This window comes from Lates calcarifer, linkage group LG7_1 (assembly GCF_001640805.2).
Source record: "Lates calcarifer isolate ASB-BC8 linkage group LG7_1, TLL_Latcal_v3, whole genome shotgun sequence".
NCBI lineage: Eukaryota > Metazoa > Chordata > Actinopteri > Centropomidae > Lates > Lates calcarifer.
In genome coordinates this window covers 937,577-953,680 of record NC_066839.1, presented here as the reverse complement: position 1 = coordinate 953,680, position 16,104 = coordinate 937,577, and the positions used below count along the sequence as shown (strand labels likewise).

The 16,104-nt window shown below is 39.6% G+C and overlaps 1 protein-coding gene across 11 annotated transcripts in view; it reads left to right on the top strand.

The window, feature by feature from the left end:
- Positions 1–15,737, top strand: part of adgrg6 (adhesion G protein-coupled receptor G6) — a 79,475-nt gene extending 63,738 nt beyond the window's left edge. For 10 of the 11 annotated variants that reach the window (XM_018674603.2, XM_018674604.2, XM_051071604.1 and 7 more), the window contains 2 exons: positions 317–472; positions 10,526–15,737. In XM_018674603.2, coding sequence (XP_018530119.1) covers positions 317–472; positions 10,526–10,737 — 368 coding nt within the window. In that variant the 3' untranslated portion in view covers positions 10,738–15,737. Of the gene's footprint in view, positions 1–316; positions 473–1,357; positions 1,400–10,525 lie in introns of all 11 variants that reach the window. The other variant, XM_018674605.2, reaches the window with a different exon arrangement.
- The last annotated feature ends 367 nt before the right edge of the window (positions 15,738–16,104 follow it).

Here is a 16,104-nt window from a genome sequence, read left to right as displayed (position 1 = left end):
TGTTCATGTTTGAGACCTCAGAGTGTCCTGAACCTTCAGTCTGCACATGGAACCAGACTCTGACTCCTCAGGGCCATCAGGTCCCTGACAACAGCAGTGAAATGAATTTATGCACATCTGTTCTGTATTAGTAAAGTCTGTTGTGTAATTATCCAAGACAACATCCCATGGTGCAGAGGGGAAGGGAGACTCCTGGATAAGATGGAGGAGAGTTAAAGAAGGGGGGACAAAGGTGGAAAGAGAGAGAGGGGGAAGACAGAGATCATGGGTTGGTGATCGATCAGGAGATACTGATTGATTATTGTGTTTGGTGCAGACTGGAGTAAGACAGCCACCAACAACACCAAGAAGGTGAGCTCAGACAACCTGGGCAAGTCTCTGTCCTCCAGCTCTTTCGGCTCCAGCACGGCCAACTGGACGTCCAAAGCTAAAGCTACACTCAACCCCTTCAGCAAACGACACAGTAACACAGGTGAGATACACACACACACACACATACAGAAACAAGAGAGGAAATAATCATTTAAGTGTTTTAGTGACTAAGATAGAGAGAGACGAGAGCATGGGAATCTGATTAGTTTGAAAGGAAAAACATGAGGTTGATTTGTAGCTGAGGTGTCCTCAGATCTGACCTTGTTTAGACAGACTCATTTATCTCTGAGGAGAAACCACAACACACAGGCTTTCAGTTTTATTATTGTTGTAATAATATGTATTCCTCAAAGTAAGAGAGTAAGAGTACGTAGATCACCTTCATCTGCTTCTATCGAGGTTTTATTCTGTGAAACAATCACGTTTACATGCAGACTCAAACATATTCTGTCCAAGAAGTTTTGTCAGTTTTGTTGGTAAAGTTGCAAAGAAAAAAAACGGGATATTTAGTGTTTGTTCAGTCATGATAACATCACAGTCGCAGACCTGTGGTTAAGGTTTGCTTAGAGGAGGAAAAAGCTGTCAGACGACTTGGTCAGAGAAGAATCGCAGTGTGGGTTAAAATAACTTGTGTTGTGGAGGCTCAGTCAAACTGGTTGTGGTCAGAGATGGACGGTGGTCACGGCAGGAGAAGGGAAACAGAGACAGCTCACACAGTGTTACGACCTCAGCATCACGATACATCTGAACAAATGACTGCAGCTGTCGTGTTTTTTCTCAGGAGGACAGTCTCACCCCCCCACCCCCACCCCCCCAGCTACAGACCAGTTCCTTCTCTCTTGTTGTGGTTTGTCTGCATGTAAACATGATTCCTCCTCAGTTGAATGTCATTATCTCAGGTTGGTCAGTGTTACTGTGGAGGGCTGAGTCATATCCTCTCATCTGATGTTTACTGTGTGTATCTACCTCTGTGTTTGGTGTGTAGAAAGCTCTTCCAACCAATAGCAGGAGCGGAGGACCGACGGAGGTAAAGCTAAAGCTGATTGGCTGATTGACTCCCTGCTTCCTACATCATGTGATCCACCCTGTGTTTCCCAAAATGCTCGTGGTCAAAGTGCGTCTGACTCAATTTCGATTGGGCGAGAAAGAAAAGAAAACTCAAACATTCAGACATTTGCCAGCAGACATTTTGGGAAAACAGCCACTGTGTGTTGTGATTGGCTGGTCGTCCTGATGTCACATGAGTTCACACCATCTTGTTCCCAGCCTGAGACACGCTGAGTGGGAGGGGGTCCGTTATAATCCCATTGATACATGACTAAAACTACAACTGGCTCCACCCAGAGTGCCCCAGGGTGCAGAAACAAGCACGCCACACCAGACTGCATCCAAGCTAACATCTGCCTCGTTTAACTGTGATTTGTTTGGATTTTTAATATGAGCAGAGTAACAACAGGCTAACACTGTGGTTCTCATTAGAGACAGTAATTGATGTAATAATTTGGGTTTTGCTCATTAAAATGAACACCAAATGTGGAGGACCATATTGGCAAACAGGACCACTGTGTTCTGAGTCCAAATATTATACGATGTAGGAAACTCCCAGTGAGACTAACTGAACCTCTCGTACTTAGATTTAACATCTGTTCTCTAAACTGCAGAGCAACATACAGCATGTTTTAAAACTTTATTTCAGTGTAGAACTGTAGGTTGGTTTGTTTTATGTGTCCAGAATCCATCACTGAGGGGAACAGCACTGATCCCTCAGCAGGTAGAACAGTAAGAGATCAATCTAAATGTGAAAAGAAGAACACAGAGAGCCAAGACTTTATATTTCTTCTTTTTCTCATGCCAGGGAGAACGATTTACAGAGCAGCTCTGTAAATCACATGCTGTTCTCAGAGGCCAAAATGAAGATGTTCACAGTTTATGTTTTTATTTCTATGATGGCGCCGCTGTCTTTGCCTCTGCTGAGCTCTAATAATCAGATTCCTCTGTGTCTCCACCCGGCTCAGCTGTCAATCAAACACATGCACTGGTCACTCGCTAATAGGATTAAATCATCAAAAAATATTTCACATATTCCCCTGGTACCTTCATTCAGTTATAAAACAACATTAACAATCTCTTAAAAATCACTTAGACGTGATGGTGACGGCCAAAAGAAATGACTAACTGTAATTTCACTGTTAGTAAATGATGGGTTATCAGTGTATCTGGGAAAGTCCATCTTAATCGAATTTTCCATGAGGGTTTCCATATGAGAGAAAAACTGCCAAAATAACACTTAATCCACAAGAGCAGTAATTTGTCAATGACAAATTTAACAGCAGATTTTTTTTGTTCCCAGATCCAAATGGGCCATTACAAAAACCTGATATTTTTCACTGGCAAGTTGTAAATATGAAAGAGATTCTACGATTTCATTTTCTGCCAGTGCAGAACCGTTACCCAGGTTACACAGCTGCAAAGGATTTTATTCATCTTCTGTCTGATTCACTGACAACAAAGAGCAGCGCTGCTCACCAGCTGACCTGGCAGTCCTGAGTGTTGGACTTCCCCATCTCACACACACCCACAATGGTTTTTACTAAGTAGATAGGCAGACAAGTGAAGTGTTCCTGCTGAGGGATCCTTTCACCAGGTGAGGAGAGGTTCTTTATCATCTCAGCTGTGATGAAACCTCCTGTTCCTCTGTCTCCACTGCAGCAGCTACATCCACAGCCTGATATTTAACTGATGAGACTGAAATTTTACATTGAATCGTTTTTTGCGTTGTAGCACCCTCCTATGGTGACTGAAAACACCATCAGCTTTGGTTTGAAGTATATAATTTACTACAGGTGCCTGATCAACTACTAACATTACAAAAAGTGTAGCATACACTGCCACCATAGATGTTAATGTCACCCTGGTTTGCTTTTGGATTAATGCAGAAAACAAACTCTTTAATCAATAAAAGTTTACACTTGACACTTACGCAAAATATTCTCCACAAATGAAAACCACTTTGATGATGTTTGAAACCTAAATACAATCGCAAGAAGTAAAAAGCTAATGTCGGTCGCAACGGTCACATGACTTCAGCGTCACCACCGCCACTGCTCAGCTCGTTTCTTGGAAAAGTTAACACCCAGATGTCTGATGCCTCAGACCTGGTCACTAATGGGAGATAGCTGCGTTTAATTTTTTGTCCCTGAGCAGCAAAACAGGTGGAAGAAGGTGAAGCAGAAGGACAAATGTTTAATGTGATGCTGTCTCATCTGTCAGGCAGCCAGTTCAGTTTTTTGGTATGTGGTGGAGAAATTAACTAATTCTGCCTGCCCAAAAATATAAAGTTGTCACTTTGTTAGTCGAATGCAGCTTATGAAACTTTATGATTTAATACTCCCGTGAAACAGTAGTCGTGAGCTGCAGAGTGGATGGTGCCATTTCCAAAGTCAATGTTCCTCATTGCTTCTTGGGGGAAAATGTTTTTCTCGCTGTGAGACAGTCAACAAATTCCTTTCATCACACAGGCTTTAGGGAGTCTGCTCATCACTGATGCTGAATATTGCTGTAAATCTCGATGTGTGGTTACTGTGGCACAGTTGTGTGCTTCAGACTCCGGACCACACACATACTTGAGGGCTTGCATTGCACCATATCAGTGTACTGATCCGTACGTGTGAATGTTTTTGTGTTTGTGTCCTAGACCCACAGGAATGGATGCACTTGTCACTTTCCATATTTCATTGCATGTGTCACTGAACAATCCAAGCAGGACATTTTTCTAACTGATGTTTATACACACATTCAGTACAGATGATGGGAGTCTGAGAGGGCTGCTGTATCTGTACGATCAGAATGGCTGAATAATGTATGTAAGAATATGTCGGTTGTCCAGAATCACACAAACTCTGAGCTTCTGTCTCTGCATGTCTGCATGTTTTTATGTCTCTGCATAAAAACAGTGCAAGCTGCTGGTTGGCGTCCAGGCTTGACCACACAGAGAATACTTGTTAGTTTTGGTATTTCCTTTGGATTATAAAAAATAAATAGATAAATAAATCTCAAGCATCAAAACCTTATTTTGTGAAGATACTCTTCAAATTCAAGTGATGCGTATTATGTAACTGACACTGACCTTTGACCTCTCTGAGAGAGAACTTTTCTTCAGGAGTCAGTTAAATAAACGTGGCATTTTGCTGACCCAAATACCCAAAGACACTTACAGTGATGTGATAAGAGTTCAATGTCTTCCTGAATAACACCTGCACAGAAGACAACAACAAGCTGCCCTTATTCAATTGTGAATCATTAGATACAGTGGATGATACTGGATGACTCTTTGAGTCTTTTGAGTTTTTGACTGAATTAAGACATCTTGCCAACTGTCAAGCACGCCAGCTATTTCACCTTAAAGAATAACTCTGGTATTTTTTAATCAGGGATCTTATGAGTATAAGAAACTGGCATCAACCAAATGTTTTATTTGAGTGAGACAAATGTATGTTAAATTCAGTTTTCATTGTAAAATTATGGCAAGATATTTAAATACTGTTCTTTCTCCCTATATGAGAGTTAGTTAGTTTTTGTACGATTGCATTGTTGTTTAGTAACTCTGGAATTCTTCTCTGTATCTCTTTTTGCCAGGAAAGCAGACTAATATCTTACTGTTATCACCTAGTCACTAAGGTAACTCAGCTATATACTGAACATGTAGATCTGCTGAATGATACATGCATCGTGTATTAACTGATTTAGCTAAGAGGTGCTTGTGAAGTGCAGGTTACCGTCTCCAGACAGATCTGCCTGATGGTGTGAGTTTCTGACAACATTCAATCAGCTCGTAGAGGTTATGAGCAAAGACATGGCCACGACTGTAAAACTCACAAAGCATAAATGAGTGTGTTGGGAAATTTCTTGGACAATTTTGGATGTAACACCTGATTTGGTTCCAAGCAGGACACAGGGACCTTTCCAACCATTGTCTTTGTCATTTTGTTGGCAAGGTGCTCGCTAATTTCTGCACAAGACTTGTTTGAATGATTTACCATGTTAAGGCCATTGAAGACTTGCAGATTTTCAGTAGTTGGTCAATCAGAGTCCATATTCCATTTTTTCAATTCAATAAATCCATGGACAATAATGAATCTCTCATCATCCCAGTATTCAGTATTTTGACATTTTGCCCTCTTTAAGGCAAAATCTTGAAGAGTGCTTCTTACCTTTACAATAATGTAACCCTGAAACGAATAAATGAATTAACTTTGATCTTTAAATTTAAAAAATATTTCATTTTCAACATTACAAATATGAAATGCCTTTTCCTCTTTTGGTGCATTACATTTAATTTGTACTAAGTAGGAAAAATAGAGAGAAGAACTACTGTAATTTTCTTGGCTTGTTATGGGGTTAAAATATAAAAAAATATAAATTCAAATATTTCACCACTGCTACCGGACAAGCTTAAGACTTTTAATCAGTTTTATGTCAGCATTTGGCTGAATCAAACAATATGAGAACACAAACAAATTACGACCTAACACGAAAAAAGAATCTAGATTTTAGTGTCCAGCTTTTCTAACTTGATACAGTTTGTCATGTTTAATGTACTGTGTTAGAGAAAAAAAGTCATTAGTCAGGAAAGAGGGACAGTAAGTGATATTTTACAGCCTGTAACCAGCAGCTCAGTTTAGCTTTTTCAAATGAAGGCTGCAACACATTTTCCATGTGTTTCTTGCTGACCATCTGTTCCAGACCTTCCAATCTCTTATTTCCTTAACTTCCAGCAGAATAACTGGATCTCTTGCCACACAATCTGGTTGTTGTCAGGCATTTTACTTTTTTTTTTTTTTTTTCATTCTCAGATTTTTGACCGAATGAAAGAAGCCAAACCTTCAATCTTGATTAGGCGCTATTGTTATTTGCTAAAATATTGTCATCTGGACTCCAGGACACTTCTTGCTGCATCCATTTTCACTCAGCAAACAATGTCAACTGGGAAGAATTATATTTTTATAAACTCCCAGCAGCTCATAATTAATTTTCCTCATTAGCTTTGCTGCTACCTAGCAGTTGATAACATTTACCATAGTAATTTATCTTTGTATTGACCTATTGAAGAAGAAAGTATTACAACACTGAATGCTACATGTTAAGTTGTTGTGTCTAACATGTTGGCAGAGACGATCATCCCATTGCAGTGGTGTCTGTGTCCACCTGTAAGTGCAATATTCAGTCTACTTTTAGCTCTGGTCTGGACTATTCAGATTCTATGGCTGTAATTTTCATCATGAATAACAGGAGGAGGAACATATTTTGATGACTTCAGCCCTGAATCAAAGAAGGAGAACCTCAACTTATTGTCAAGGAAATAGTACCATTTATGCCTTTTTGTGTCTTCTTCCCATGATGCTGCCGATCCAAGTAGAAAAGATTTACCCACATAGTGTCATGATCCAGAAAATTCTGGAATGAAAGTAATGTATGTAGATTGGCACTTAAGACAATAGTTAGGAGACTCTGAGATGCAATTTAATGAATTCTTTATAGGAATTTGAAAAAGTAACCAGATCCTCATTTCCAACAGAAACAGATACTCACAGATCAGCATGTGCTTACTGCAGGATTCTCTTTCTCCTCTCTCCTCCCTCTGTCTGAGGTCGGTCAACAATGAGTTTCTGCACCAGCGCCAGTCTCTCAATGTATAGTTTCCAGATGTTTGAGGTAGGAGGATCCATCCGTCATGACCAGAGTTCATGACCAGAGGTTTCCAGAGGTCCTTACTGTGACACTGATCCAATGATAACCCCCTCCCCTCAGTTTTCAGCTTTGTCCTAAAGTGCACTCTGGAGTGTATTTGAGGGGAACATGGCAAAAAAATGTTTCAGAGAGGATGCAGGAACAAAAACAAATATCCCTGTGTGACATCATAGGGCATTTCAAAAGTCAAAATTACTGGACAGGACCAGCTGCAGCGTTACTGTGTGGAGCCAGGGGCATAATCAGTGCTGACATAACGCACAGTGGATGTCCAGGATGCGCAAATTAAGGAAATCATGACTGTGGCCGACGCCAGCAGGCAACTATCTCTTGACCCTGTAGCTTCATATTGCATAGGGACACCAGTTGGAAGAGATGTTGGGAATCATGGCTGTATGTTGAGCAAGACAACACAACTTCATTCCTGTTATGTTTAATTAGGCAGCTATAGAGCAGTGATAGAGCTCCTTTTTGTGCCAAGGAAGACTTTGGCTGTACAGCATGAATCATATGCATGCTAAATTATTGCCTGCTTTACAGTGTCAAACATTCTGATGGTACCAGAGGGCCAGCACATGGACAGTATGTGCTTGATTTGGCCCAGATTGTATAGGGGTTTTTTCCATTGCTCGGCTGAGTTTCCACAAGAAGGATCCAAAGAGTAAAACTCCAGAGGCTGCTAGTCCTGGTCCAAATAGCATCAAAATCTTGATTAAAATAACATAACTATAACTTGAAATTCCCCACAAGTACAAACAATTGCTGTTGCAAACCTGAGCTCAATTCACAGCTGCCACACTTGTAAAGAGACAGAACTACTCATCAAAAGTTCTGAAAAGGCTTTTGGAAGTTCATGAACTGTTTCCAGACATCATTAAATTATTAATTTTAGAAGTACATGGTCATTGGGTTGCAAATGTCAGAACACCTCTCTCCTGTACTTCCATTGGTATGCTGGTCTAGCTTGCTCCTTGGCTAACCCTGAAGATAATTCAGTGTAGAGTTGTATCTACTCCTTAAACAGTAAAAACAATGCTATTAGTTATTATGCATATTTGTCTGACCAGTGTAGTTTGTTGTTAGATAACACTGTATTGTATTGTAAGACACAAGACCCTTTGTCAGTGTTTGTGATAGATCAAACGTACTGACTCTAGCAAAATCATTATTTCTGTTCCCAATAAGGCTCAATAGGCAGTGCAATATAAGAACATGAACAATGCTAAACTTATGTATGGCATGTACTCAGGGGAAGTTGTATCGATTGACTCTGTGCTGAATACATTTACAGTGCACTAGTTGGCCAAGTGGTTGCCTTATTTTCCTTTGAAACATCACTCAGAAGTGCTGGTTGTCAGAATTTTTTTACAGCTGATCAAGGTTGCTAGCTGGCATTTAAGCTAATATCAACCATCTTTGTAGTGGAGTTTATGTTGTAGTTTCTTTTCTTTTTAATTATAGTTTTCACAGCAGCTAAAGCATCTGTTTCAAAACAGATCTGTTCAGCTTCTCAGTGTTTTCATTGGCAGCCTCAACAGAATGATGTAGCTGACCATGAGCTGTACCACAGACACTGTATGCTAATTGTGTACCACCCATCTTTCCTTATGCTTCCTGCTCTATTCTCTTAAGTTCAACCAAAATATATCTCTAGCTAAACCCATGACAATAGACCAAAGGTCCAAATAACACAGCAGCGTAATCATTTCCAAACATACCACTCTTCGTAGTTGTCTTTCTATATCAGGTATGCACGCATCTAGAAAAGTAATCTCTGGATCAAGTGGAAAATGAAATCCAAATATGCTTTTATAAATAAGGCTGCTGTTGTGAAGCCTCAACGTGACCTGGCGCAACTTCACTCGGCCTGTTTATATTATCTGTTGGCTCATAAACCCTTTGAAATAGCAAGGCTCTAGGAAGGAAGAACGCCAAACCAACCAAACCCATTTGGAACAGAAAAAAGAAAAAACACTACAATAACCAGATTGTCTGGCAAAAGAGCTAGTAATTCTGATTGAAGTCAGAGGTTAACACTGGACTGTGATGTGACATATATAAGGAAACACAGAATCAAAGGCCTGGTACAGATGGTCGGCGAAACCATTTTTCCCCATTGAGCATGCATGGCAGCCTCCAATAGAAAAATAACATGAGTGAGCCCTTGCACCTCATCAAGTGGTGTACTTTCTATTTTCAGATATTCATTGAAAACAGATCAAGAATGTTGGTGACAACAGCAGTCAGAATTAATTAATCTCTGTTTGAAACAAAGTACCAGTGGCAGAGCCCTGGGACCACTTTCCAAAAGCATCCTTGGGATAGGATGATGTTTTTTTTTTCTTCTTCTTCTCTTTTTTTTTTGTCGGGGGCCACACAGAAACCTAATCAGTTTCAAGAATGAATTTCAAGTGCTATTATCTTCATTGACTTATAGTCTTCATCCATAGATAGAGCTGACTCACTCATCATCATGAGAAGTGTGGAATATTGGTCATACAATAACAATGTTTAGGGGACCTGATAATCTTTGTTGAAAAATTGTTTATGGCATCAGATCATTGATATTTGATCTTTATCTGAGTCTCAACTGACTCCTGTTCAATCACCTTTGACTTCTGATGTCATGACCAGTTTTGGTCTGGTGTTCACAGACAGACAGCTGATAATACTCTTTATGGAGTGTTTATTCAGTCTCTTCTCCAGGGTCCTCTACCTATATGTTTCATAAAGGTATCTCAAATCTTTGTTTTATATGGACTTATTGTATATGACCTAGTGTGTATTTGTAGTTTGAGAAGTGTTTAAGACAAACATCTCATTCAACTTTAATGAACATTTTTTTTATATTTTCACAGATAACACATTTTGATGATTGGCTCAAAGTTATTGTGAACGTTAGGCTTTGGATTGTTTAGGTTTAAACAGGTGGTGCCAGACATTATTGCATATCTCTCCTCATATACACATGCAATGAATGTAGAATAATACATTTTGTTTCTTTTGGATTTGTGTTGTCCTCACTCACATTCCTGTTCTTGCTTTAGTCTCTTAGTAAGTTAATTTAAACTTTGCTGTGCATATGTAACTATGCAATTTAAACCATGTCATGTTTTTCTTGCTGTGGAATAATGATGAATTATATTATATATATAATTATATATATATATATATATATATATATATATATATATATATATATATATATATATATATATATATATAATACTAATACATGCGTGGTAAATAATGAGTGTTTATCTGTTTTATTTGAGTGTACCTTCACACTATCAAGGACAGCATAAGATGGTTGATTCTCACACTTGCTTCTAGCAATTCAGTGATTGTTGCATGATCATGTCATAATCCTTGTGTGTCCTTATCTTTCCCTGCTCCCTGGATGCAGACAAATGTTTCTCCAACCAGTCCAGCCCAAAGTGTGTCTCCTCGTCCTCGTCCTCTTCAGAGGTAGAGCCCAACTCCTCCTCCTCCTCATCCTCCATCCTCCCTGTCAGCCAGATGATTGATAAGATGAAAGGTTACTGCTCCACACGCTCTGACAACTTCTACAAGAACATCATCATGTCTGACAGCTTCGCCCACAGCACCAGGTTCTAGAACTCTCTTCATTGTTCTGGGGCAGATGTTCTGGAATCCCCCAGTGTTTTGGAACTGCTCATCCTGCCGACAGCTTCAATGATAGAGAAGGTTTCTGTTAAAGGTTCCGATGTGAAGGGCAACAATGGAATCTGCCTTGCCATTCTGGAACTTCCCACAACATTATTGAAGGCTTTGCTTTTGAACCAGCACCAAACGCTTTAGAACCTTTTCATATTCTGGAACAACTCTCGAACTTTCCTACAGCCTCACCCACAGAGAAGGGTTCTAGAATTCCATAGGCCATTACCTCTCCCTGGAACTCTCTGAGCCTCAGCCGTTGAGAATCCACTGTTCTGGAACCTCCCCAGGCATTCTCAAACTTTTTGCCAGCCTCAACCAGAAAGGAGAGTTTCTCCAATCTGAAATACCCTGACCAACATTCTAGACCCATTCTGGCCCTGTCCCAGCCATGGAACATGTTCTAGAACATTTCTTCCCCTGTCATCTAGAATGCCTGCACCCTTTCCTGCCATCCTCCCTTGCCCCTGCTTCACTTTTAAACTCAATTTGTAATTGTGTTTCATCATGTACATTGTTGGCTGACAGCTGTTGTAGGAGCCCCAGTTCTAATTCAAATTTTATTTGGACTAATAAGCAAAACTTAAAGTTAAAAGTTAAAGTTGAGGTAATCACGGACAGAGTCGCACAATCTGTCTCCTAGATAATAAAGGGTGTTTAAGGGCTACAAGGTGGTCAGAGAACCTTGATGCAATTCTACTGTATCATATCAAATTACAGAATCAGCTGACCTGGCTGCCAGACTGTGTAGCTAAGAGGAAATGAAAGGGAGCTGAGGGGAGGGCAGAGAGGGTAGGAAAGGATAAACACAAGGTGGAGAGGTAGAGAAGAGGATAAAAAAAGTAGGCTGTTATGTTTTGTTATGTGTTTTTTAATACTGTGATGTTTGGTAAAACTGTCCTTTTGTGCATGTGTGTGTGGAGCCATATCCTATGTAAATACTGGTGGTCTATCTATTCAATGTGCCTTATTCTTTAGTGTTATAATGTATCTGGATGGTTGCTTGTGTTCATTCCTTCACAGGGTCCTGGAAGGGTCACGGAAGGGTCACTGCGATTGTACATACAAAGCCAAACATTCTCCAGCTCCCTATGCTGTGTAGGCACACACTCAACTGCCCTTTTCACCCCGGTGAGAAACAAGTCATGTGTCAGAGAGAGCAGAAATCACATTGTGGATGAAATAGAACAGAACAGTTAATTAAGGTGCTCTTTGGTGTAACTTCCAAACAGAATTTAAGATTATTTGAACATATTTACATCCGGTTATTTCCCTGAAAAACATGGTTGATATCCCTAACTATGGTGGTTTGAAGATAAATGATAAAAAAAAGATGATGCCAGTGGCCACTGAAGCTCAGCTCCTTGTGCAGCCAAAGTTCAACAGTCGTAGAAGCAACACTGATGAACAGCTTGACTGGCCAGGTGAGGGAGTTTGTTTATGTTCAAATCTGTTATTCAGCAAAAAAGATATCCCGAAGAAGGCAGTCGTCATGCAGCTGCCAGGATGGGTCCAGAAAGGATCAGTCCATGCTAAAAAAAAAAAAAAAAGAAAAGAAAGAAAGAAAGAAAGAAAGCATTTGCCCAGTTGGTGCCCAGCTTTTGGTTTTATTCAGCTGGGTTCTGAGAAACCAACCAAATACAATGAAGGTAAATACATTTCCAATCATTCTGCTTAAATAATCAAAAAATGACATTTGTAAAAACATTTGTAGAAGCAACATGTGTGTCCAGGAACAATGTCGTGATTGTTTCAGATGTTCTGCAGACCTCTCGATGGATATTTTACAAGCTCTTTAGCTCGACAACAGTTCCCAGTGGAATCTGTGGAGAGTGAGGTCTGTGGATTGTCCTGAGTAATCAGAGGGCTGTTTCTGGATAGACACTTTGCTACAGAGTCTGTCAAATGTCATTTTCTTAGTTATTTTAATGGGATGAGAGAGAGTCTGTTTATGTCACATGCACTGGGTGGTGGTGAGTATTTAGAGCAGTGGAGATGTAGAAACAAACAGAAGAAAAAAAAACTCTTTGCATGGCTTGATACCATGGGCAATAAGAAAGTTAATCTTTATTTTTATGATTTGGGTGAACTGACCCTTTATTGAAATTGCATGTACTGTGGTCCAACTAGGAAGAGCTTTGTTATTTTATCATTTATTAAAAATCATCCAATTTTGTCTGACAAATATTACAAAAGACTCACTCAGCACCAACATGTCAGTATCAGATGTGTCTCCATTATTTCAGCATTTTATAAAACTGATGCTACAGCAGGTTTACATGTGGTTTCAGTTGTGGAAAGCCATGAAAGTCAACACTTCATGCTCTTCCTTAGACTTCAACCCAGCCTGTCAACATCCTGCTGGTAAATGTATCGCTTTCCATACATTTGAAGCCAGAGGGAATGGTTCCCCTATGGAGTTCTGCATGGACCATTTCCTCACATATGTTCTCCAACTGCAACTGTAAAGTCCAAACTTGAAGTGATGTGTAAACAATAATTTCCACCAGTTATTAGCTGTGACTGGCTCATGCAGAATATTTAGTCATCAGTGAAGAAGTTTGGAAACCGCCCGTGACTGTGCCTGTTAAGGCTGCAGTTTGGCAGTTGTCTTTTACTAACTGAAGCAGGATGGTGTGTCACTTGCTCTTGTATCGTGGCTTGAACTGCTGTGGTGAATTTACAGTTCCCTTTAAACCTCATTTGAATGAAAAAGTTATGGTTTGTTAAAATCACTTTTTTTTAGAATTTCTTTAAAGTTCCTTGGAAATGACTTTTATAATTTTCTACCAACCATAGTGGAAGTAGAGGCAAACTTCTGAGACTGTCGTCTTTATTTGGTCAGTTGTGTTGAGTTTATATGCAGCTGTTGAAAGAAAAGTTCAATTTAAAGCCAAATTCATAGTTATTCATCATTCATATATTTATTTCTGTACCTGACCTGCTCTATAGTGATTAAAGGCCTCTTCAAGTTCTACTAATTTAGCAAGTAATTGGCATTAATTAATGGTCAGTGTGCCACTTACACTGTCTCTAATTAGTGCAGTTATTACAGTTCAGTCCTTGTACACCAGAAAGTCTTGCTGACAGATGTGTAGGATCAAACGCAAAACTTGCCAGGAATTTTTTCTCTTATAATTAGTACCAAATGACATAGATATATCCTCACATGAGCCAGTAAATTAAAGCGTGCAACATAATACTTTTAAAATGAAAGCACAATATCTGGTGTTTTTGTGGTCAAAAGAAACTTTAATTCCCATCTGTAGGATTATTGATGGAACTTTTGTGGCACTTGGCTGAACACTTAGTTAACCTTTCTGTGGCCATAAAAGATTAATTAATTGTGATTAATCATTTGTGTCAATCGGAGTAATTATGTGGTGGTGATTTGTCACCACTATAAAGATGTTTTTTGAATCCTTTGAAATGGGAAAACACAGCATCCATTCACTTCAACATGATTTCTGTGGTATTTAGTTGAGAAGATTTCTGTTTAACTTGTTTTGTTTCACCTGTTGTTGTCAGAAATGCACAGTTGAACATGTTTTGCTCATTTTGAATTTTGTCTTTTTTTATCGTTCGTTATCTTCCACAAGCTTCAGAGCAAACCTGACGTGTTTTCTCCGTGCTATACTCTTATTTATTTTCTGGATGTACAGTTTCTCTGTCGTTAAATCTCTGTTTAAACAGACAATCATCTGTAGTGAGTGGTGAAAATGTGACAGACAAACACAGAGCCCTGTCTGAAATCTTTTAAGGATCCAGGCATGAGTTTTAGACTCTGGATCTTTGGACTTCGCCTCATCAACTGTTGGCTCCACTGACTTCCACTGTCCACACGGAGCCAACGGTGTTCAGCACTAAAGTTGTGTAGTGAAGCACGCATTGTACCGACCAACAGGCACCTTGGCCCATGATTCTCTTTTCTTTTGCCCAGAGTGGTGGGAGAATGTATTATTCAGCCCTCACAAACAAACCCCCAGAGACCTGAAAGACCAGATGAAGCCCCTTTGGCAGCTCCAGTGGCACAGATCAGTTATTCTCTCAGTTACTGGCCTGAGTTCAGCCTCAGGATGGAATAGATAGTTCCTGTTTTTTCTACTGGCCTGAGAAACTGTTATATACAGTACTAAATGAAGGACAACAGAAGATGAAATCCCCTAAATGAAAAAAACTGTTGTCATTGGGCTGCTGACGTTGGGGTTGCCATTTTGTCTTTGTAGGCACCGGCTAGAATTGTTCATGACAAGTATCACAGATGATCCTGCACAGTTTAATCTGGAGAACACAGCAAAACACAGCCTGAACAGTAGGAAACAACAGCTCTTTCACTGGTGTGATCACCACTCAGAGGGAAGTTAGACATTAGGGAACACATAAAGTGGGCTCATTTATTCCAATTCAGTTTCTTCTTACTGCTAACACCAACATTGCTGTTTCTGGTGTTTGTGCCTGAATCCCATTTTACATTTTTCTGGTAGTTGCTGCTCACTCGACAGACATGCAGCAGCTTCTACAAGCCACAGAGTTACATAAAACCAAAAAATCATATGACGAGAGTGTATTTAGAAAACGGTTCATCCTGAATGAACTGTCTAGACAGCATGGTTCTCCATTGTCCTCTAAACCAACAAATATGTCTGTCTATCATGTGGCTTCTGTCTCCTCTTACATGTCGTATGTACAGTTCCAATTAATTTAAATATTTCTCTAGTAACTCTGACCTATGTCTAGTTGAATATTGTACCAAATGCAGACTTTTCAATGAGGATTGTAATTGATCTTGGCTTTCACTGTTGTTTGGTATTTGTATTATTATTATTATTATTATCATGTAAACACTTTTCTGCACCAGTGATATTGTTGTATGGTTTGTCAGTGATGTTATTATCTGGAAGCTCACTTCAGCATCTCGACATTAAAGGGAATTAAAAGTTCTGAAATGTGCACAGACGATGATTCGAGCTTTAGTTTCACAGAGAAGTGAAGGTGGACACTCACTGTTTTTACAGACAGGTCAGTTAACCACTACAGTCTAACACAGAGCTTAAAGGTGTTATTGGACACCTTTTTCATGTTCTATAAACATGTAGAAGCCAGTATGGCATTGAAGAGACTTCCCAAGTTTGGTAACATTAGAGTCCAGTGCCTAAAGTAGATTATTTATGAAATACCAGATCATTTCAGTCTGAATTTGACGTCAGCTCTGACTGCTTTAACACTTTCCTCAGCATTTACATTTACAGGTGAGTTTTACCAAGCTACAGTCAGCTGCAATCTGTTAACCTGCGGGTGATCAGACAA